Source organism: Schistocerca piceifrons, chromosome 5 (genome assembly GCF_021461385.2).
Source record: "Schistocerca piceifrons isolate TAMUIC-IGC-003096 chromosome 5, iqSchPice1.1, whole genome shotgun sequence".
Lineage (NCBI taxonomy): Eukaryota > Metazoa > Arthropoda > Insecta > Orthoptera > Acrididae > Schistocerca > Schistocerca piceifrons.
In genome coordinates, this window is record NC_060142.1 from 220,826,290 (window position 1) to 220,850,401 (window position 24,112).

Below are 24,112 nucleotides of genomic sequence, written 5' to 3' on the forward strand. Positions count from 1 at the left end.
ATGTCACAACAAATACCTGCCAAAACAAATGTGGAAGTTTATTCGTGCTGATATGGGTCGCACATACTAATGATGATAATGGACATGTTTCGAGTAAAATGACAGTTTAATCAACTAATTCCAGTTACATGATGGAAATATTAACAAATTTTGATATACATTGGAGAGGTGCTCTACGAAGTAACACTTTCCCTTTCCGTCAATGTATTTATGTCATTCAAATCACTTAAATTCAGTCACAGTCACATTGTTGTAAGGACATTCTGTGATGTATGTGAAATTTTGTTAATGTAAGAGGTATCGTGGATGATATGAGAAGAAAGGAACTTTTTTAAGTAGTAAATTTAAGACAGTGTATTGTGGTGTGGAACAGGAAGCGGCTTTCTGGACCAGAGCTACGTATGAGGTAAGATATTAACGTCCAGCTGAGAAAATGGTGTTGCTGTAACTGCTGGCGAGAACAAAAGCATCCCAGCGCAGATGGGCGGCACCAAGGTGAAAGTACCGAGCAGAGGCAACACCAGCCAGAACGTTCTACGACATTGTAGAAAACCCTCAGTCATTACGGACATCTTCGGAAGAGTGAAGAGAAAGCGACACTATGGGAGAAAATCGTCCAAGAGCCTTGAAAACTCAGTATACAGGATGGTCAGAAACAGTCTGAAAAGCTTGTGCGGCTGTTGCAGGATAACTTTTGCTGGGAAATAACTGTTTGAAAAAAAATCGATACGTGGTGCCGTTTCAGAGTTAACTAGCGCTAAAGTTAGCCAATCAGCCGGTTGCGGTCGAAAATTTAAGCTTCTCACCAGAGATAAAGTCAAATATTGAATTCTCTGCCTGTTAAGGGTGAGTAAGCACTACAGTGTTTGTCTCTGGTAACAGCGATTAGTATCTGATGTTTTCTTTATTTCGGTCTGGTTTTCTAAAACAGAAGAAGAGAGCGATACAAAATCTGGACAAGGGACGGTAGTATGGATCGAACCCGAGTCAAAAGGCTGAGCAGCCTCGTCCGCACTCGTAACACCTGGCACTAACTGTATCTAGCGGGCCACCTCAATTTTCACGCGCAACGGCCTGATTTTATAAATTCAATGATAATTAACTCGGAAACGCAACCACTTCATCGAATTTTTTTCTCAGCACAGCCCTGCAACACTATCACAAGCCTTTCAGACTGTTTCCGACCACCGTGTATGATCGGCTAGCACTCAGGGCCAAGTCAGTCAGTATCCTGAATTAGAAGCAGTCGTTACCAGGAAGCAGTCACAGTTAGTAGTCGTCAGGAGCAGCTATACTGCCCTGAAGTCGCTATAGAGTGACACTTGGATGTTGGGTCTGAGAAGACTTAAACATTCGAGAGAGGACAACTGCGTTTCCGGTAAGTGGCCAGCAACAGTTGTTATCTTGAGTTCTCTGTGTTAGAGAAGAGTAAGCACTACAATGTTTGTCTTGGTAACAACGATTAGTAATTGATATTTTCTGTTTATTAGGATATAAAGAGGAACAAGTGCAGTCTTGCACTTATCTTCTACTGTGAATAAAATATCTGATTGCGTATACTGTAACGAGTAATAGTTAACATGTTTTGTCTGTCAGAATATAAAGAAGAAGGAGTGCTGTTTCGCACTAGTCTTCAATTATGATTAAAATATTTGACTGGGTATTGTTGGAACGAACTGCAAAGAAAGCGCTTGTCTCTGATAGCAAAAGGTAGAATTCAAGACCAGGAGTTGCTGGAAACGGCCAACATACGGAACGTTACGCTGTACCCTGTACTCATTGAATTGTAAATGTGGGCAGCCACTGTAAGACATCTCCCCGAATAAGGTTAAGCTATTGGGGAAATATATGGTTTTTATATTGAATGCTCAACTGTTTGCTCCCTTATTCACTTCTTACGAATCACAACTTATCTGCCGGCCGTTGTGCCCGAGCGCTCCTAGGCGCTTCAGTCCGGACCGCGCTGCTGTTACAGCAGCAGGTTTGAGCCCTGCCTCGGGCATGGGTGCTTGTGATGTCCTTAGGTTAGTTAGGTTTAAGTAGTTCTAAGTTCCAGGGGACTGATGACGTCAGAAATTAAGTCCCATAGTGCTCAGAGCCATTTGAACCATTTTGCACAACTTCTCGTCCCCGTTCCAAATGGTTCAAATGGCTCTGAGCATTATGGGACTTAACTTTTGAGGTCATCAGTCCCCTAGAACTTAGAACTACTTACACCTAACTAACCTAAGGACATCACACACAGCCATGCCCGAGTCAGGATTCGAACCTGCGACCGTAGCGGTCGCGCGGTTCCAGACTGTAGCGCCTAGAACCGCTCGGCCACCCCGGCCGGCCGTCCCTGTTCCAGAATCACCGGTAACAAGTATCCTAGGATACTTCCTCACTCACATTCCGTCTAAGGTGAGTTAGTAGCCTTGAAACTACATTGTCATCATCAAAGTCTTGATTGCACTACACAAGCCACATCTTCGTCCAAACTTGTGATAGAACATGCACCGCAATGCGACGATTGATTAAAATATTTTTTAGAACAGCGTGTACTATTCTCCTTTAGAGCAAGTCACAACGCACACCCGATTCGTTACCGCATTCCTGAAGCGCACTTTCTTCCCAACTACAGACAGTGGATAGACTCGTGTGCGTAAGTGGTCGGTACGTACCTCTCTCCATATTTCGTCGCGAGCGAGTTGCTGGTTGCTGCGGTCGCAGCGCGGGGTCTTGGGGTCCCAGCCGGGCTTGGGTTTGCGCACCGAATCGTAGAAGGTAGAGGAGCCGCCCCTTCTGAGGATGGCCTCGTCGGGTGGTTTGTAGTTGTTGAAGTAGGATATGCGCTCTGGCAGGTCGGGCGGCAGCGGCGCGGCCTGTGGGCGCATAGCATACCGCGGCACTCATGTGTTACTTCAGATACAGTTTCCATATACGTCTGTGCCTCAAAAGGACTGGAAAACGTTTAACGGACAGGAAAATTGTGCTACTGTAAGATTTAAGTCAAAACAACGCACTTGGAGTAGACGGCATTCACTGAAAGTTAATGAGGTCCTTTGGAAAATGTAAAGTGAGGAAACTATTCTACCTAGTATACAAGATATATTAGGAGCAGTCAGATGAAAAGACAGACGGAAAAAATTACGCAAACTGGTTATTATTTCAAAATAACCCCCCAAACTGTTAATACATGTATCCCACTGTGAGACAAGGCGGTCGTTGCCTTCCTAGAGAAACGTTTCCGGTTGCCTGTGGAACAGTGATTGCACGCAGGTGTGCATCTCTTCCTCCAAAGCAAATCGAAGGCCACGAATGCCTTCCTTCAGGACTTCAGGACAGGAGGTCGGAACTGCATGGAGGATTTCTAATGGCTTAAAAGCGAAACAGCTACAGCGTATTCGAAAGAACCTTGACAACATGTGGGCAATTTCGATTTAGCAGTTATTTCCATCCCACTTCAGGTGAGAACCACGACGACGCCTTTAACAAGGACACGGTTCAAAATGCCTCTGAGCACTATGGGACTTAACTTCTGAGGTCATCAGTCCCCTAGAACTTAGAACTACTTAAACCTAACTAACCTAAGGACATCACACACAGCCATGCCCGAGGCAGGATTCGAACCTGCGACCGTAGCGGTCCCGCGGTTCCAGACTGTAGCACCTAGAACAGCTCGGCCACCCCGGCCGGCCAAGGACACGGTAGGCGATTCTTCTACTCTTGTGTATAGCCACATAATTCTAAGTGCCTTGATGTCGACAGCATTCTCCCTTTGTTTAAGAAGTTTGTAGTAGAACTCTACAACGATTTTGTTGATCGTAACATCGATGTGATTATCTTTTATCCAAAACACAAGATCATATATGTAATTAAAAAGTCCCAATTAAGATCTTTCCATTTGTTTGTTTTGTTTTACAGTCACTTACCCTGGGCTCGTACGATCATCACTACTTTGTGCGCTAAATGAAGATCTTAAAATAATTCGGTATTGGAATGTTGTCGACAGAAGCTGTATATCTCAATCTGTCGAAAGAGAAAACATTCTTAACGTGTGGCAAGGGCTCCCATACAATCGGGATATGAAGTATTTTTAACAATTTGGAAGATTTGAAAGCAACTCTACAAAAAGTTCTACCAGTTCAGGCCCAGCTAAAAACGTACTAGCACCGACTTCTAAAAAATTTCCATTAACGGAAAACAATCGACTTCGCTTTATTTTTTCCTTTCTGTAAGACCTGTGGGGGCGTCGGGGGGGAGGGGAATGGTCCTCTTTTGTCTTCGGTATCCCCGGGTATGTAGGTATTGGCGCCTTTGACGTGTTGGGGCACAGGACCTAATTCAACGACACAGAAAACGTGTTTAGCTTCTCAGTACCATGCTTTAAGAAGAAACGAACTTCATACCATAATTGTAAAAATTTGGCCTAGGTTCCCTATAGAATACGTGAGGAAAAAGAAATGTAAGCATTACGCCATAGCTAAGATTACTATAACGATATTTAAAGTGTGCAATTATGATCATACTAGCTGTCTGTTAACGTTTCGGTTGCTAAGCTCTCCCACCTTCAAGACGCTCCGTTCGATAGTAAGGGAGACATATAGTTCATCGAAAATCATTGTAGCAGAATATTACAGAGAAATTTGTTCTGAGTGGAGTTAAAACACCTAGGCTGTCATGCAGTATAGTAGCAGAGGAGGGCGTACTCAGAAAAAGTTCACAGACGTTCCTGAAACACGTACGTTTATTTGTGAAATTTTTCCTTTTATCTATCTACATTAAAGCTAACAACCTGTTTTCGATTACATTAATGGTGGTGAAGGATAAGAAAGCGAAAATGCTATAACCGACTTTCAATAATCTAAGGGTACGGCACTCTGTCGAAATTTGTTCGTGATGTAACACAAATGTATTTTTGAAAACAGATAACCTTAAATTACACATAACTATCGATCCACCACGGCTAGCACCACTTGTCTGGCGTAGAAGTAATAAATTCTATACTCCAACTTTTCCCGTGAATCAGTCTGTCTCTTAATGAAACACGTATCAAAACCCTACGGATGTTCCTGAGGCTAGCCTTCATACACTGACAGCAAAGCGCTGCTAATGACTTTATTTCATGGTAACCTAGTTAAACCAATTTGAAAGGAATTTTGGTAATTTCCAAGAATTATTGCCTATCGAAGTTGGAGGGCTCCAAACGATACATATCGAAGTTGCGATACTAAATCGATTATGCAAGTCTCGTGGCGCGCGTTACGAGTATGTTTCAAGTTGTCACTACAGCAACGCCAAAAGAGAAGCGTTAGAGAAGCACTTGTAAATTGAAAGGTGACGACTTGCCTTACTCGTCGTCGGTGTTATCGTCTTGTGACAGTCCGCGTTATGTATTAGCTGCAGGGACAATTCCTTTTTTCCCGTACCCAGGGTAAACTCTGCCAATATCGCGCAGGAATATCGGCAGAGTGTCGCATGCGTCGACTTTCCCCTGCAAACGCAAGTTGTGAGAGTTTAGGTACTGGAACAAATACAGTTCGTCCCTGTCCTTGACGCCTTTCTCTTTTTATGGTAGATTTGACAGACAATGGCGTCATCTGAAGAGACAAACTCCACAGAGTGGTTCAAGAATTCGTGCTCTAACCCTTCAGCTTTGAGAGTCTGGTACGACTGAAACCCATCAGTGATGACTTTTGTTCCAGGCAGTATGAAATTTTTTATGAGACCCACTAAAGTCACCTTGTCTAGGGACAATACCCTCACAATGAAACACTTGCGTGACTCCCTTTCTATCCCACCAAAAACCCAAATATGATCTACTTCACTTTTACAAGGTCGTCCTCTCTGATTCCTTCGTCTAGCAACATGAGACTCGTCTACTTCTACTACCTTTTCGGACTTCCAATTGGCACACAGTCATTTGCCACTATCACGTAGCACACTTGTCGGCAAAACCCGAAGTAGTCACACACGGTATTTGCCGATAACTCAGTTTCTGATGCTGTGGCTTCCAACGTGTAATCTCGAATCCAGCACGACACAAGAATTACGCTCGTCTGAATCGATAGTTTGGAGGACTCGAACCACCTAGTTTTCCTGACGCTGGTTCGCTTTCCGCAAAGGCCGCAATGAAATTGCAACGGAATCTCATTGTCCACACTCCTCTTACAGAGTTTCACAGACTTCGCAGCACCACAGTCAACACAGTCCCTCCTTTCCTCGTCCGGTAGAAGTCCATATTTCCGGCAAAAAGTCCAACATTTGTCTATGCCGGATATGCATGGAATTAGAGTTTTCCATGTGAGGCAATCCGCAGAAGAAACTTGAGAAGCAGCACACATTACACTCGCTATGAAGAGAAACCGTGTCGATGGAATCACTATTACGGCGGGGATGTAATGTACTCGAACTGAAGAAACAACGCAAAACTGGTAAAAATGACGATCACAAATAATTTATCATTACGCGCGCCACGAGACTTCCATGATCGATTTACTATCGCAACTTCGATATCTATCATTTGGAGCCCTCCAACTTCGATAGGCAATAATTCTTGGAAACTACCGGAATTTTCATATATAATTTATGCAAACCTTTCTCCTAAATCTGTCTGCTAGTTGAAATTAATCTTCACATACAGGCAGAAAAAACACGACAGTGACTTTAATTCATAACATGTATAGACACAACGTCTACAAATGCCACCTAGGAGAGATGAATGATAGAACCTGATATTAAATTAGCTACTTTAAAAGAAAATTGAATAATAATATTTGTTACTTCTATTTACTTACAATCTGGGCTCTCTCTAACTTCTCCCAAATTTGTTGGTAGTAGCGATAAACTAGATTTGGATGGTACCAGTATGCCATCTTGCCTTAAAAATATTTTCTGAAACTGTTGAAATCGTTTCTATAGAAACGCGTATCTCTGGTAAACAGTGACATTGCCTCCCTACACCGTAGGTCCACATGATGTTATATCTTATGTCGGTCTCTTTTGATGTGCAAGACCATTCACTGTTCACGATCAAATGAAAGCGTTATTTCTTACCGTTGTCGCAATTTCCTCCTTAAGTTATTTAAAGCATCTCCATCCGGTCCAATCGACACTTTTATCACATATTTTCATGCACATCTTGTATACAAATTTCCTCTTTTTTCCACACAGAGCTCGACAGCGCAGTACTAAAACACTGACTCCTATTGGGGAAACGACAGCTCAAATCCCCACCCCGTCAAACAGATTTAGATTCTTCTGTAGTTTCTCTAAACTGTTAAGTGCTGGGATTATTCCTTTGAAAGGGCACATCCGATTTCCTTCCCCATCCTTCCCAAATACGAGATTCTGTCCCACCCCTAATGACCATGTCGTCGACTGGAGGTTAAACAATAATATTTCTCTCTTTTCTTTGCATTACTCTTTTTTCTTCTTCTTATAACTTTCTTATCTGTTCATCTTGTGACTTATTGGCGTTTTTGTGCCCTTTGTATCTCCGACAACATCGTAAGGTAATTCGTGAGAAATGACAAATTGAAGGCTTCTATTACCTTATTAACTAAAATAATGCTTACTTAACAATACTTCCTTGTATGTACAACAATCACCGTTCCTATTCGGTTGCAAGTCTTCTTACATGTTGTTTCTTCATAGCCATTCATTATCTTCGCAACAACCCCATCGGGAAACATGACGTATGAGCGTTGTTGCATTATATAGTTTTTCCGAACTGTTTAGTATCAAAATTATGTAGATAGTAGGGCCTCAAAACTGAGTACTCTGAGATAGTAAGTTTTAGTCAGAAAAAATTTTAGGATCTTTATTGAGACTGAAAAGGGACTTTTGAATACAATTTCATAAGAGTTATCAATTCAGAATTTGAGGGCGTGTTCATATCACGCAAGTCACACCGTACGTGACCAGAACGACAACTGTATATCTGAGTTTCTGCCAACGTAACAGAATTTTTGCAGTCGAGTACGGCAGGAACCAGGTCAGAAACAGCAAATAGGTTTCTGCGAAAACGCCTGTAGGCAAAAATTGACAGTAACTAATGGATCAGTTCTCGTCTGCACATCCCTTTAGGAAGCGACCTGCGAAAATCGCTAACGGACTCACACTTGTTCCGGATGCGTGAGATTATGATTGGATCTTGAAGTCAGATATCGGCCTGAGTTAATCCAACGTACAGTTTGGGCTTGATCTGTTTCTTTCCCCAGTGTAATGTAATAGGTTTGCTATTTGAAACTTCCTGGCAGATTAAAACTGTGTGCCGGACCGAGACTCGAACTCGGGACCTTTGCCATCGCGGGCAAGTGCTCTACCAACTGAGCTACCCAAGCACGACTCACGCCCCGTCCTCACAGCCTTACTTCTGCAAGGTCCCGAGTTCGAGTCTCGGTCCGGCACACAGTTTTAATCTGCCAGGAAGTTTCATATCAACGCACACTCCGCTGTAGGGTGAAAATTTCATTCTGGGTTTGCTATTTCTTTAAATTAATATTATGTAAAGAGTGCTGCTTAGTATGAAGGGCTTTGTTCAGTCCAAAGTGCAACCACATGCATCCATAGTTTGTTGTTCTTAGTCTTCCACGAGCCGCTTAGTTGCTAATATATTCGCATATCAGCCCGCGATTTTAACTCAAATTATCGGTATTTTTAAGCTAGTAGCCGATGTCTTGGAACTTGGATCATTTGTTTGTTATAAGCGTGGGTACAGATAGCGCGCGAAAATATGTACTGTTTGTCCAACTGCGTGAGAGCAGGTTCAGCATTACCTCAGCAAACAGGTTGACAGCGCGCAAGTGTTTCGTTTACTGTTTTGAGCTGTTGGTAGCACTGTTATCATTAATCCCTTGCTCCGAGTGCCGTGCTGTGTATGCCAGTTCCTACTCCTCGTACATGACTAGTGCGTGAGAAATGGATTGTAACGTTCCTGTGGAGCACATGACAAGTGAAATAGGCCACAAGTTGATCCTTGTTGCAAGAAATTAATTTCTGAGAGATGGAGAAACACAAGGTGTAGTAGCATGGAGATGTACAGTAAAAACAGGTAAGTCCCTTATTTAGTTAAGGATACTCCAACCCAAATTCTGGTTAGTAATTAAGGCCAGGCTTTCATTCAAATGAGCAAAAAAATGTGACAGAGTTGAAATTTCTCTGAGACAAAGAAAAGACATACAACGGATCTGTTTGGAGATTATGACTGATAATACTTTGAGCTTTATTTTTAGATTTTCAATACAAAAAAATGGTGCCCATAATTATTATTATGATCCAGGACCTGCGAGTCTGAAGTACGCAGACTACATGCAGTGTAGTCGCTGAGGAGTTATCTGAAATGAAAAATGGATAAAGTCAGTCGACATTACAATAAATTTGTGGGAGCTTACTCCTAATTACAATCAAATAACCATAAATATAAGTATATGGTGCTAACTCGAACTGAGTTCAATTTTTGGAGGTTTGTTTCACTTTTATGAGTATACGCTTCCAAGATAAGTGTTATCTTTTCCGAGGTCAAAGGTAGAAATTAATAGATATAACTTTTTATTTCATGCTGCAAGGAGTTTTGAAAAAATCATTTCTCGATAAAAACCTGTTTAAAGTGTAGGGAAAACTTTTATGTGTATTATTACTTCTATTTGCATAAATAACTATACGTTATGTATATTTGACGTCGTTGAACACGAATCTGACGTTAGATTTTCAAAATTCAAAATGGCTAAGCCAATATGGCAGACCAAAAATTATGTTTTGACTAATTTTGACCAAAATCTGACCAAAAAAAGTGTTTTCGTTAATTACCTTTAGTCTGCAATTCCAGGACTCATCTAGGCGCTCAGTCCGGAACCGCGCGACTGCTACGGTCGCAGGTTCGAATCCTGCCTGGGGCATGGATGTTTGTGATGTCCTTAGGTTAGTTAGGTTTAAGTAGTTCTAAGTTCTAGGGGACTGATGACCACAGATGTTAAGTCCCATAGTGTTCAGAGCCATTTGAACCATCTTTTAACTCAAATTGTTCCTGGAGAGCAATTCCCTTGTCCTTCTGGGCGAGAAAAGCCGATTGGGCTGAGCTGAATATGCTGCGTCCGGCAGTTTTTTTCGGCGAATATGTTTTCAAGCATACTGCAATATAAATCACTGTATGTACGTTCGTCACGGCAGAACAAGTTTTGTACCTGAGCCGGGCGTCTCCAGCTGAGAGCCTCCCACAGTGGCCGAGACCCTGCTTCAAACAATGGGGTGTAGAAACTTTTATACCTCAACGAGTAAAAAACTTTTTGGTTCCAACATACTAGACGCATATACCTATAAAAAATGCAATGAAAATCAAATTTTCAACCGTTTTGAATGAGAACCTTTCCTGAAGTCGAGCACAACCACGAAGCTATTGATAACGTACACAAATAATTTCGAACATTGTAAAAGAAATGGCTATTACTGAATTATGTAAGAGACCTATAAAATTGCCGGCCAGGGTGGCCGAGCGGTTCTAGGCGCTACAGTCTGAAACCCCGCGACCGCCACGGTCGCAGGTTCTTATCCTGCCACGGGCATGGCTGTGTGTGATGTCCTTAGGTTAGTTGGGTTTAAGTAGTTCTAAGTTCTAGTGGACTGATGACCTTAGCAGTTAAGTCCCATAGTGCTCAGAGCCATTTGAACCATTTTGAACCTATAAAATTAATATGTAAAGAAATTGTTTCCAATAGACATGATTTTTCCAGCCAAGATGTCATTAACACTAAGAAACGTATTTATCAGGACAGTATGTCGATTTTTCCACCATTACCGAAAACGTTAAATGAAGTTCATAGTTTTTTGCAAGAAATGTCTTTTTGAAGAATAAAAAAAAAGAAAGTAAGCGTCTCATCGATGACTAACTTTAATGCCGTGTACTTTGATACTGGAACTATTTCACGACTGCCTTTTGATAGTTTACATGTGTTACTGATTATATGACATACCTTCGTGGACACAGAATGTGGATTTCCGCCCGAAATTTGGGCTTCCAGTACCGTGAGTTCTGAAAGAATAACCAGTGCTTGTGGGGCATTTCACACTCCATTCAGTCTTAATTTCGAGAGGGCACGTTCACATGTACGTCAATTTGTTGATATTGTCCAGACTCAGGCAGCCAGAAACACTAAAATGAATGATAGAGATAGAACACACCGATCTAACAATAAACTTGAAAACATGCAGGATGTACAGGAATTGAATTGAAAGTACTGATATGAAACTACGACACGACTGAATTTTTTAGAAAGTGTTTCTTATTATCATGGGAATGAAAATAGTTTTCTGTCCCTTTAAATAACTTGAGAAGTACCCATTATGGGCATGAGTATTTTATTACGCATTTTTAATCAAACTTACGACTAGTCTAGCTTAGCAGTTACAGTGAGTCCTTAGTCTATCAAAATGAGAAGTAAAATACAACAGTGTTAACTTACCTTGTGTTTTCCTCCATGCGCAGTTATTTGACTCAAAAACTGAGCAATCGCAGTTGACCTATTCCAAAAAGTGACCGCACGTGCAGTTGGGTCAGCGCGCTGTCTGCTTCACCCGCGTTAGATTACCACATGTTGATGTGGCCACGTTAAATTTATTCTGAACTGATGAAGTAAAGAGACTCGTGGAACGTGCTATTTGCGTCCAATAATACGATAGGAGGACACAGGGCTATAATTATCAAACCGTCACCGCTTGTGTTAAGCAATATTTATTAGCTTGCGCAATTTAAATACAATAGAACATGAATTTCACAACCTCACAGTGTAAGTAGGCTGTTTAGGTTCTTATATTGGTAACGCCGCCGCCACATAGCGCTCTGTATGAAAATCACTGGCTGTGCTGTGGCTGGTTGGCATTGTTGTAATACTCGCCATTGTAGCGTTGGGCAGTTGGCTGTTAACAGCGCGTAGCGTTGTGCAGTCGGAGGTGAGCCGCCAGCAGTGGTGGATGTGGGGGCGAGAGATGGCTGATTTTTGAGAGCGGATGATCTGGACGTGTGTCCATCAGAGACAGTAAATTTGTAAGACTGGATGCCATGAACTGCTATATATATTATGACTTTTGAACACTATTAAGGTAAATACATTGTTTGTTCTCTATCAAAATCTTTCATTTGCTGGCTATGCCTATCAGTAGTTAGTGTCTTCAGTAGTTAGAATCTTTTATTTAGCTGGCAGTAGTGGCGCTCGCTGTATTGCAGTAGTTCGAGTAACGAAGATTTTTGTGAGGTAAGTGATTTGTGAAAGGTATAGGTTAATGTTAGTCAGGGCCATTCTTTTGTAAGGATTATTGAAAGTCAGATTGCGTTGCGCTAAAAATATTGTGTGTCAGTTTAGTGTTGATCAGAATAAGTAAAGAGAGTAACGTCTGAGAACGTTCAGTTTTGCTCAGCTGTTTGAAAAGTAAATAACGTGAGAGGTTTATAAGCACAGTCATTTATAATTGTTCTAAGGGGACGTTTCATATGTCGACCCTTAGCCGAGGATACCTCACTGGAATCTTCTTATTTTTTCTTGTAATTTGTGTAATCAGTGCAGCTTTTGTTTATTGCTAGCGCATAATTGTAGAGAGAATCTCCTTTGTAGTTGCAGTCTTTCATTGTTGTACAGTAAAACAGTTGTGGCATGCATGTAGAATTGCACCAAGTATTTCACAGCTGCGCTTGCGATTAACTAGATATTATTTTCAGTGCTATGTTAATGTGTTTTCTTATTTTGCTCTTCAAATTGTGCTTTTCTGTGTTATCGTGTGAAATACGTGATAATTATGGCGTGTGAAAAACGTAACACTAGGCTACAAAGTAAACTGAGAAATAATAGTGACAATGAGCGTAGCTTATGAGCAACACTGTGTAATGAATTATAGACATTCAAAGTAGTAATTTGGTAATTGTGCATAGGGAAATGGAGCGGGCGGCAAATAATGGCGTAGACAGTGAAACAATTAGTGAACAGGGAAGTATTATCGTTCGATCGGTCGGCAACAGCTCGCCTCAGGAATCCGAAATGACAGGACTCAATTTTGCAAATACTGTAGATTCAGGTTTTCCATCCTCACCGTTTTCTCAAATAAGCCGAGACACATTTTCTGCTTTTCAAAATGCGAATATTGCCGGTTGAAATGCACTGCCGAATAGCACTGAGGAACATGTTTCAGACACCAGTGCATTGTTATTACAGTTGATGCAACAAATGGGACAAAGGCTACAAAAGTTAGACACAACACTTGAACAAAATCAGAAAAAAATTGGGACAAAATCTTCAAAAGTTAGACACACTGGAACAAAATCTTCAAAAGTTAGACACAATGGAACAAAATCATCACACCATGCTTGAACAAACACGTGAAGATTTAACTACTGAGTTACATAAAATCGAATCGAAATGTCAAAAAGTTTGTAATGACGTAAAAACACAAATTTGTGAGCATTTCCAACCTATTTTTTCGCGGCATGAAAATACATTACAGAATCACGAAGCAGCCATAAAAGAACTGTAAACTATTGTTCATGAAAATCATGAGACCTTGCAAGCTAAAATTCACTCAGTTGCATCTACCGATTCGGTTACGCAACTTGCAAAAACTCAGGAAAACTTAAAGGACACAGTAGATACGATTTAAACACAAATGGACACTCTGAAACTTGGTTCAGAAAAACACACTGAGGAAATAACTACACTATCGGAGAAAATAGCCGAACTTTCGGATCAGTTCACTAACTTATCTACAAAGGTAGATGATGATCTGAATGACACAAGACCTGTAGCCATCACTGACACAGAAGAGTATGAACAAATTAAGAAATTCAAACAAAATCAGAATCAAATTAATTCGCAACACAAAAGAGAAATCCGGGAAGTACAAGATCAGTTGGCACAAGTAATACAAAAATTATAAATTTCAGAGGACACTCGCGCTCCAACACGGGAAGAGTGACTTAGAAATACGGAAAAGCCGCTAAATAATAACACAGGGCATTTCGGAAGTTGTGAAATAAATTGGCAATGTGCACCGAATTTTGAGATGGAACCACCGACACGACGTAACAATGACCGATATGCGACTCGCCGACACGATAATTTTGACTATAAGCTGTTCTTTACTACACGTAAATTCAAATCTGGCAACGACATTCATCCACAAGCGTGGCGCCATCAATTCTCTCATTGTTTTCCTCCCAACTGGTCATCAGAGCACAGATTAGAATTTATGTGTGGCTACTTAGGGAATGAACCAGCTGTAACAATGCGATCGGTCATTCACGATTGCCACAGTGAAGGAGAATTTTATCATGCCTTCCTCTCAACATATTGGTCTCAAGTCACACAAGACCGAGTAAACATAGCATCATAATGATGAAACATTTCGAACAATCTGAATTTTACAGTCTTGTGAAATATTTTGAAGACATGTTGCACAAGAATCAGTACCTGTCAAACCCATACAGCCCCTCAGAACTCATCCACATTTGCTTAATGAAATTGCCTGAACATTTATGACATATTATTTTGGCAGGACGTTGAAAAGACGACATTGAAGCTTTTCGGGGACTGTTACAAGAATTGGAAATTGATACTGACAATCGCGGAATGCGAAAACAGGAGCACAACAATTACAGGTCACATCCGTCACAATTCCGCGATGACAGTTATGATAACTGGACACGACAAGGCTATTCTTACAACGTAAATCGTGACCAAAACAGACACCACCCGTATGACAACCACTGGCAGAGTAATAGTTACAGAGAAAGACCGCATTTCCGTAGTAATGAATATAACAGAGACAATCACAGAAACAGACAATATGGCAACCAGAACTATTATTATCACGGGAGACAGAATAACTTCAGACGCAACGGTCCACCGTGCAGTGATAATTCAGGGAAAAAATTCTCCACCACTTCACCGACAAGAAAGAAACTACAGGAACTACCGACATGACGACAGACGATATAATCGTAACGACAGACTTCAATTGCATCAGAACTGGCGAGATTGAAACAGAGCAGGGCACTCGCGACAGGGTGAATTTGTAGAAGTTAGGTCCCCTAATCCTAATAACGACGCGCGCCAACAAAGAGACAGACAATGACCCGCGCCGCAGGCAGCCACGTGCGCCGGCTGGCTCAGAGAAAAATAACATAGATGCTAACTTTGAGAAAAATTTTAGGATTTCTTACCGATGTATACAACATGATAATTGCTTTGAAGTTAACTCTGAGCACTAGGAAGAGTAAAGGTTTGCATCACATTTCACATGTAAAACCGTTTATTGAAAGATAATCTACAATGTTTGAAGTTAAATATCCAGTCAAGAACCAAGAGAACTCATTTAAACAGAAATTACGAATGCATTGTTATAGTGAACAGACGACACAGTGTTGTTGTTTGTTCATTCTTGCTTGTTAGTTGCATGATCACGTAATGACTATCAGGCTCACATACTTAGAACATATACTGGAACTTGTAATGAGATTTTCATGCAACATTTTGGTTTACTTGAAAAGACATTCTTTATTTGAAGTACTTTCTGTGGAATTAAAGATGACTTAGCATTTGGTTGCTTTGACAGCTACACAGTTATATCACGACGCTGCTAATGTGTGACACAATTTACATTGTTGCTTTTGTGCTGTATCTGCTTCATATCTGCACAGTTTTTCTGAATTCTTCTGTAAAGTAAAACATGTTTTAGTAGTAATTTTGTGGTATACCTACAATTATGACAGCCTTTTTTGTAGCACAACAATACGTTACAGTGTAGTACTTTCTTGATCACAGTACTGTACGTAATAACTACGGTATCTATACGCATAGCATTTCGCTTTTCTTTATTACGATGTAAATACATTGACTTCCACAGAACTTTGCTTATGGACGACGATAATTACGACACGTGGCACATTTTTTACCCTTAAATAATGACAGAGATTATGTTACAACAAGACGCACAATTTAGCGCTACAGGACAGGCATTTGAGTGATTAATTTTGTACTTAAGACATTTATTTTTAAAGATTTTTGAATTACAGAGAAAGTTTTCCGTGATACATTTCATTCCATTGCTTTAATCTGTAACACCTGAGGGTATAATTACATTACTCCTCAGGGGGGTACACGCTTACATTGTGTACTGTGTGTCTGGCAAGCACAAGGAGCCCTAGCTAATATAGTATTTGCTTATACAACTTTACACTTCGGTACCATGTTTCTCTAACACAGAATTACACAGTTATCTGATTATTTAACTGAGAGAGACAAATATTTATTTTACTACATCAGTGACAGATGTTTACATAATTACACCGTTGGATAACTTCACACTTATGAAATAGTATTTTGTCTGTACTTTGTGAACTGTTCATATTTTTTTGGAACCATTGTGATACTATGAGAGCTTTGAATGTCGTATTGGTATGGGATCATGATTTTTAAAGTACGTTTAAGGTAGATGACACTTTTGAAATGAGCAGAGAATTTTTTTTAGGTTTTAAAATATTCAGAAAGCTATGATGATTTTGAGATGTGACTGATCTGTTATGATGTTATTATTACGACGACGATGTGTATTATGCTGTTGAGGTATGTTTATGAGCAATGAGATGATGCTATATGAGGAATCTGATTATGCTATGTATTTATTGTGATGAAATATTGAAGACATGTAGATGAATATGTATATGTGTAATAAGGTAAGGAATAAGGAGTAGTGGTTACGGACTCTGACTTGTGAAAGATGGAAACCAAGAATCGTACTTTAAAGAGCTATGAAATGTGTGTAAATGCGTGAATGTATCACAATGCCGCCGAAAATTTTTTGGACACTATTATATTTAAAGGATTTTCTTTCTACACATTTGTAACGCAAATTCTCGACCTGTGAAATTTTATATGAGACTGTCACTGTAGTGCAAACTGGTGTTGTATATATTTCGGTAAGAAAGTTAAGTGACCACCTTCACGTAACGCGTCGTGGCACCCAGCTGCATGACAGTTGCCTGGAAAAAAACCATTAGTGGATGCCTTTCAGAGGCAAAGGTGGAGAATAAAGGAGGCCATTATCCTCGCTATTGACATTTCTTTGTAGAAAGCATCGCAAATACGACACGCTCAAACTTGAAAACATATGATTACACTGGTGAGCTTGTAATTTATGATATTTACTAAAATGCCTAATGAAATGATGAGAAACATTTTATATCTATTGTCTTTGTGGTTCAGAGATTGCTCATTTTGTTTAATATCTAGTATCTAGCTCCACTGCAGCATTGATTAAAATAAAATTTTATAGATGTACTAATATAAATATTTTATGCCTACAGATCCAGTAAATAATAACTTTATGACCTACTTAAAAAAAATGAAGGAGCACAAAAAGACATTTTCCTTCACAGGAATTGCATACGGAATTTTCTTTTCAACTACTTGGTAATTTTTTTTGGTAGAATAACTTCTTCTGGTGCACCACTTTAATAACATAGATATTAAGATGGGAACAGACATTTCCCTTATCTGAATTGTTGTCTTTAGTGTACTATTTTTCTGCTTGAGCTTTGTCATGTGTCTTTATTGTATGATGATATGACAGCAGAACAAACACTGGTAGCAGTTACTTCTGTAAAATATCTGGGAGTATGCGTGCGGAACGATTTCAAGTAGAATGATCATATAAAATTAATTGTTGGTAAGGCAGGTACCAGGTTGAGATTCATTTGGAGAGTCCTTAGAAAATGTAGTCCATCAACAAAGGAGGTGGCTTGCAAAACACTCGTTCGGCCTAACTTGAGTATTGCTCATCAGTGTGGGATCCATACCAGATCGGGTTGATGGAGGACATAGAGAAGATCCAAAGAAGAGCGACGCGTTTCGTCACAGGGTTATTTGGTAACCGTGATAGCGTCTCAGTCTCTGCAAGACAGGCGCTCTGCATCGCGGTGTAGCTTGCTCGCCAGGTTTCGAGAGGGTGCGTTTCTGGATGAGGTATCGAATATATTGCTTCCCCCTACTTATACCTCCCGAGGAGATCACGAATGAAAAATTAGAGAGATTCGAGCGCGCACAGAGGCTTTCAGACAGTCGTTCTTCCTGTGAACCATACGCGACTGGAACAGAAAAGGGAGGTAATGACAGTGGCACGTAAAGTGCCCTCCGCCACATATCGTTGGGTGGCTTGCGGAGTATTAATGTAGTTGTAGATGTAAATGTAGGTATAACTTATTTCATTTGCTGCTGCTGCCTGACAGGCATAGTGCTACTAAATTTCACTTTGTATTACTCTGTAAAGCCAGTTGTACTACTGATTTTTTATTTTTATTTATTTATTTTTTTTTGCTGCACATTGGCTCATATTAGTGATAATGTTGCATTTGCTCTTCAAATTTAGATTTAGTGCTGCTAGCTTTGCCACATTTGCATTTTTTTTGTCATTGCTGTTTGTGTTAATTGATTTGTACTGCTGCATTGCCTCGTCCCTTAGTTTAGCATCTGAGCTCAGTAGATTTAAGTTAGCTTAAGATGGGGTACGCTATATAAGAGAACGAGTTGTGATGAATTGGAAGACATGCACTGAGAAGCTATAAGAAAATGGTTTGGCCAAAAAAGTATTTTGAAAGAGGATATGAACAAAAGAAGTAGGGTTTAGGGACAACAGGTTTAGGTAGGGTTTTCTTGGAAATAAATGATGAGGTAAGATAATGGAAAATAAATAATGAGGTAAGAAATATGTGAACATATAAATACAGAAAGCATGCTTGGATAGGAAACAAATGTTGAAATAAGACGAAAGATCTATGGAATGAAGTTTTGGGTTGGACTGCAGTACCAAATGTTACACTGAAAACAAACACTGTCCTTTCCTCCTGTGTTATTCTGCTATTTGTTTGTGAACTCTTGTGTATCTGTGTTTTTCCTGTCTTTATGTGTTTAGCTAATAAGATTTATGTTGTAGAATTTTTCTAGTACTAAGCTACATTCGCTATGATGAGGAATACTGTTATCCTCAAATATAATTTGCATTTATAATATGTTATTTTCTTAGTAAAGATGGTTAGATATTATTTATTCTGTTCTGTTTCAGTGCTCATGTGTGAAATTAATGTTTCGAAAACTATTCTCATTATTTTATATATTTACTTACGTCATAATTCCTGTAACACTGATGTATATGTTTATTTCTATTCTTTTGTAAAGCCTGTGTTACTACAAATGTTATCTATATTGTTATGTTCTTTAATGATGTATTTTGTACCTTTGTTATTGTATTCTTATGTTATAAAATTGTAATTGACACCATTTCATCAAATTAAGTAACTTGTAAGTTACATTTCACTGCCCACGTTTCTGTTGGTCATAGTATATGGACAATATGTGAGAAGTAGGTACTGTTAGTGTTTGCATGTGTGATAATAATTCAGCATTGCTGGTTCTAATGACAATTCCAAAAACTTTGTGAGTGCACATGTTGTGGTTATGGACTTGCTATATTATCCGCAAGACTCTTCAATGGTGATTGTGCACCCGCACAGTCACAATAGATGGCTGCTGGCCATCTGTACAAGGACTACAGTGGGTCTGCACCTTTGATGACTCACCAGTACCATTATTTCTACAAGGATTGCGGTGGGTCTGCACCTCTGGTGGCCCACCAATAACATAATCTCTACCAGGACTACAGTGGGTCTGCTCTGTGGTGACCTACCTACCAATATTCGTCAAAACTTCGACTGACTCTGCTGTGGCTTTGCTCTGTTGTGGCCCATTACCTGCCTGCATGTCAAGAGTCAGCACTGTCTTTCTGTTGGAAGGACAACACTACTTCAAGACTGCATGGAAATCCACTACTTCCGTGTGCATTCTCTTTTACTGCTCAGACTTTGAGAAAAAAAACACAGCAATTTTACTGTGATGAATGATCAGGACTGTCTTTATGGACTGTGAGAAAATTTTAGCTTTTGACCAACATTGTATCAATAAGTGTGTGCATTTGATATCTTTGTTATTGTAATTATGAAAAATTTTATCAAATCATTATTGGCCACTGCCCAAAACAATTTGTAAAATTTTTTGTGGGGAACATTGGGGCTATGTAAGTAGGCTGTTTGGGTTCTTATATTGGTAACGCCGCCGCCACGTAACGCTCTGTATCAACATCACTGGTTGTGCTGTGTGCAGTCTGTGTCTGGTTGGCATTGTTGTAATACTCGCCATTGTAGCGTTGGGCAGTTGGCTGTTAACAGCGCGTAGCGTTGTGCAGTTGGAGGTGGGGGGAGAGATGGCGGATTTGTGAGAGCGGATGATCTGGACGTGTGTCCATCAGAGACAGTAAATTTGTAAGACTGGATGCCATGAACTGCTATATATATTATGACTTTTGAACACTATTAAGGTAAATTAATTGTTTGTTCTCTATCAAAATCTTTCATTTGCTGGCTATGCCTATCAGTAGTTAGTGTCTTCAGTAGTTAGAATCTTTTATTTAGCTGGCAGTAGTGGCGCTCGCTGTATTGCAGCAGTTCGAGTAACGAAGATTTTTGTGAGGTAAGTGATTGATGAAAGGTATAGGTTAATGTTAGTCAGGGCCATTCTTTTGTAAGGATTATTGAAAGTCAGATTGCGTTGCGCTAAAAATATTGTGTGTCAGTTTAGTGTTGATCAGAATAAGTAAAGAGAGTAATGTCTGAGAATGTTCAGTTTTGCTCAGCTGTTTGAAAAGCAAATAACGTAAGAGGTTTATAAGCACAGTCATTTATAATTGTTCTAAGGGGACATTTCAACAGAAGCACAATAAAAATTCTTAAAACCCTGTCGACATCTGCATAAGAAATGCATAAAACAATAAGAAAATTTCTGTTGGTGTAAATACTTAATACAATCAAGACTTGCCAAACTCTGGACCCACAAGACTATCTTGTACAAAGACTTGTCTTTTGCAATATAAATTCATACCAAGGTATAACATTAAGGCATAATACAGCATTAGGCACGCAAATAACAATGAAGCAACTTCTAAATTTTCAACACCTGACAATGAAGACACCAGGCACACAAATTTCAGACTACGGAATAATCCAGTTTATGCGAGTACAAATAGGCACTAATTAAATAACAAACAATTAATAAAATTCAGAACCTCGGCATCCAAACAATCCCTCAGAACACATACATATGAATCCCTCCTGAATAAAAAACTTCACAGTCAACGTACAAGGTACAAATATGATACAAATGGTTACTACGGGAATACAGAGTTAGTAAGGCAGAGCCTCCAACATCTGATCGTGCGCTAATTACAGAGTGACCCAGTTTTACAGCTTTAAATTCATATTTAGAGTGAAAGGTGCATCCGCCAAGGCGGCAGAGGAACGACCTACTAAGCTTAACGACCTGACAGAGCCAGAAACAAAGAGAACAGCAATACTCAACTGAAGGACGAGATCGAGACAGAAGGCCAGGAGCATGGAGCCCAATCTCACTAAACACAGTTCCACTGGCAACGGCCAAGTCGTCAAGCCCCGGTGCCACGTCCCAACGTACTGGACGCAATACACTGCGCTCCGCTGAAGTGAAACATAAATAAACTATAACAGCACACTTGAAATTGCACGTTCATATTAAATAAGAGGATAAAACACAACATTAAAACAGGAAAGCTCGCTTTTTTCCGACACTTAAGAATCCATTTAAACCCTGCAGTACGCACATAAATAAGATTGTTGCTTGAAACGTAATAGCAACAGCTGAGTATTACTTCATACGGTCAAGAGCCCACCAGAACTACACTTCCACGGATCTGATGTCGTTTTCCGAGACAACATAGTATTTCGTTACTCGTTAATTTAGGTACAAATTTTGGTACTTAATGACGAAGGTTACAACAATTTTAAATATACTATGGCTCAATAATGAGGAGCTCGCCGGATTTCGTTAGCTGCAGGTCCTTCCTCAAGTGGTAGGAAACTAAGATGGAAAACCCAAGCTCTGTTATCACGACACGTGTGACATAACTTTGACATATCAGATTCGTCCCTGAAAACAACATTAGTTAACCATTAACAAATATACATATAAGCACACAACTGTACCTGTTTAAATCAAACACACACCATATGCTCAGGCGAACGGTTAATGCCAGGCAACGCTATGGCAAGCTCTTCTTCTCAAAATACACTGCGTGGCGAGAAAAGCCAAATACCACGTCTCGTGTCGAAACCCAAAACCTGTCCGCCGTCTCCGGTCGCAACACTCCAGTAATACCACGCGCAATAGTCATGCGCACCAAGTAAGGACCAACCTGCAGAACCTGTTATAACCGCAACAACAGACCACACAGTCAGGGCCGCTGCCTCGATGTTGCAGACTTAAAGAGCCGAACCCACGATGAACAACTGACTCGCGCCCTGCCAACGCGAAATTTGTGGCAAAGATGACACTACAAGTAAGAGGTACTGACGCCAGACGAACAACGTATCAACTAGCACCTTCAGAGATCTATCTCATAGTCATTTCATTACCCTTTTTTTGCATTTTTCACAAAAGTTTCGGTATTTTTCTCAATGTAGGACTCATTCATCGTGGGGATTCCATGCCACGTGTCCCTTGTTTTATATCCGTTTGGAAATGCAATAATCCTTCTCATAATACGAGAAATCACGCATGGAAAGAATACCTACGTGCTTAATGAATTTCTTTTCGTTTTCGATTCATAGATTTTTCTTCGTGCTATGACTACCACTGTAATAGTTCTCTCCGTGCTTACTCTCCGATTGGCTTAAATGTGTTGGTTTTGAGACTTAACATCACCCGCTTGACTGTGTGGATATGTGAGAGTAATTCATGTGTTCATTTCACCAATCCCAGACCTGTCTCGGACATGAATGTAGCCATCTTGAAGATGACACCCTTGAGTCCATTATTTCTTGTTTTGTTGCAGATGATAAGGGAGCCTTTGTTGAATTAAATACTGTGAGAGAGTGATAAGAGTAAATCACTGTGTTTTGAGAATCGTGTTCATATGTCAGAAGCTCTATCACCCCTTCTTGTGAATATATATGTCAACTTCATACTTTTCATCCTTAAATAACTGCCATTTTGCGTAATTAAAAACCCCATCTTTCCTTGACGCCTAGTACGATTTCAAATTAGATCTGTTCAGCCAACTCCAATGATGTGGTTAGTATGTTTATGTTTTTGGAAAGGGGATGAAATATATTTATATAGTAATGAACTCCAGGCCAACGCATGCGTTGTCACTTCCCAGTCAGCATGTGTATTAATATGCCTGAGTTACCCGTTTATCTTGTAACCCGTATTAATACTTTTGTTGGGCATATTCAATCTTATAAGCTATGTAATCCTTATAATATCAGTAGATCATGAACACAACATAAGAATAACCGTAGAACCTTTTTTTTTCTTTCCTGTGCAAGGCATCCTTGCCTACGATTTATTTGATTAATATCCATCGCAAATTATTTTTAAACACCAACATAAGCAAAGCAGACCTCATGGCCATAACTTACACTCTTTACAATTTCCCAGCTGACTCCCATCTGGTACAATGTCACAGTATTTTTAACATGTCTTTCGTTTGTTGTACATCGAGATATGGTGCAAGGGTCCTATCACTTACTTCCTCCTTAGTTTCTACTGGGCTATCACAGACCACTAACTCCGTGTAACTCCAGAGGAAAAAATTTACTGTGGACATATATAAATGATTCTGTATTCTATATCTACATCTATATTTACATTCCGCAATCCACCTTCCGGTGTGTGACGGAGAGTACCTCTGGTGCCACTATCTGTCCCCCTTTTCCTGTTGCATTCTCGAATGGTAAGTGGGAAAAATGACTGTCGATAAAGCTTCGTATGACATTTAATTCTCTAAGTTTCTCACCAGGATCATTGTGCGAGAAGAACTTGTGACGAAGTGATATATTTCACAAATATTCTTGGAACGCAAGCTCTCGAAACTTCAACAGAAAACCTCTCCGTGATGTACAATATCTTTCTTGTAGTGTCTGCCACTGGACTTTGTTGAACATCTCGATAATGCCCTCCCGCCGAGTAGACAATCCTCTGACGAAACTTTCCGCTCTTCTTTCGATCCT

The 24,112-nt window shown here is 40.0% G+C and overlaps 1 protein-coding gene across 1 annotated transcript in view; it reads right to left on the bottom strand.

Annotated features, from left to right (window-relative positions):
• Positions 1-24,112, bottom strand: part of LOC124798905 — a 71,217-nt gene that overhangs the window by 12,862 nt on the left and 34,243 nt on the right. The window contains exon 2 of the mRNA XM_047262435.1: positions 2,664-2,864. Within this exon, the coding sequence (XP_047118391.1) occupies positions 2,664-2,864 (201 nt within the window). The remainder of the gene's footprint in view (positions 1-2,663; positions 2,865-24,112) is intronic.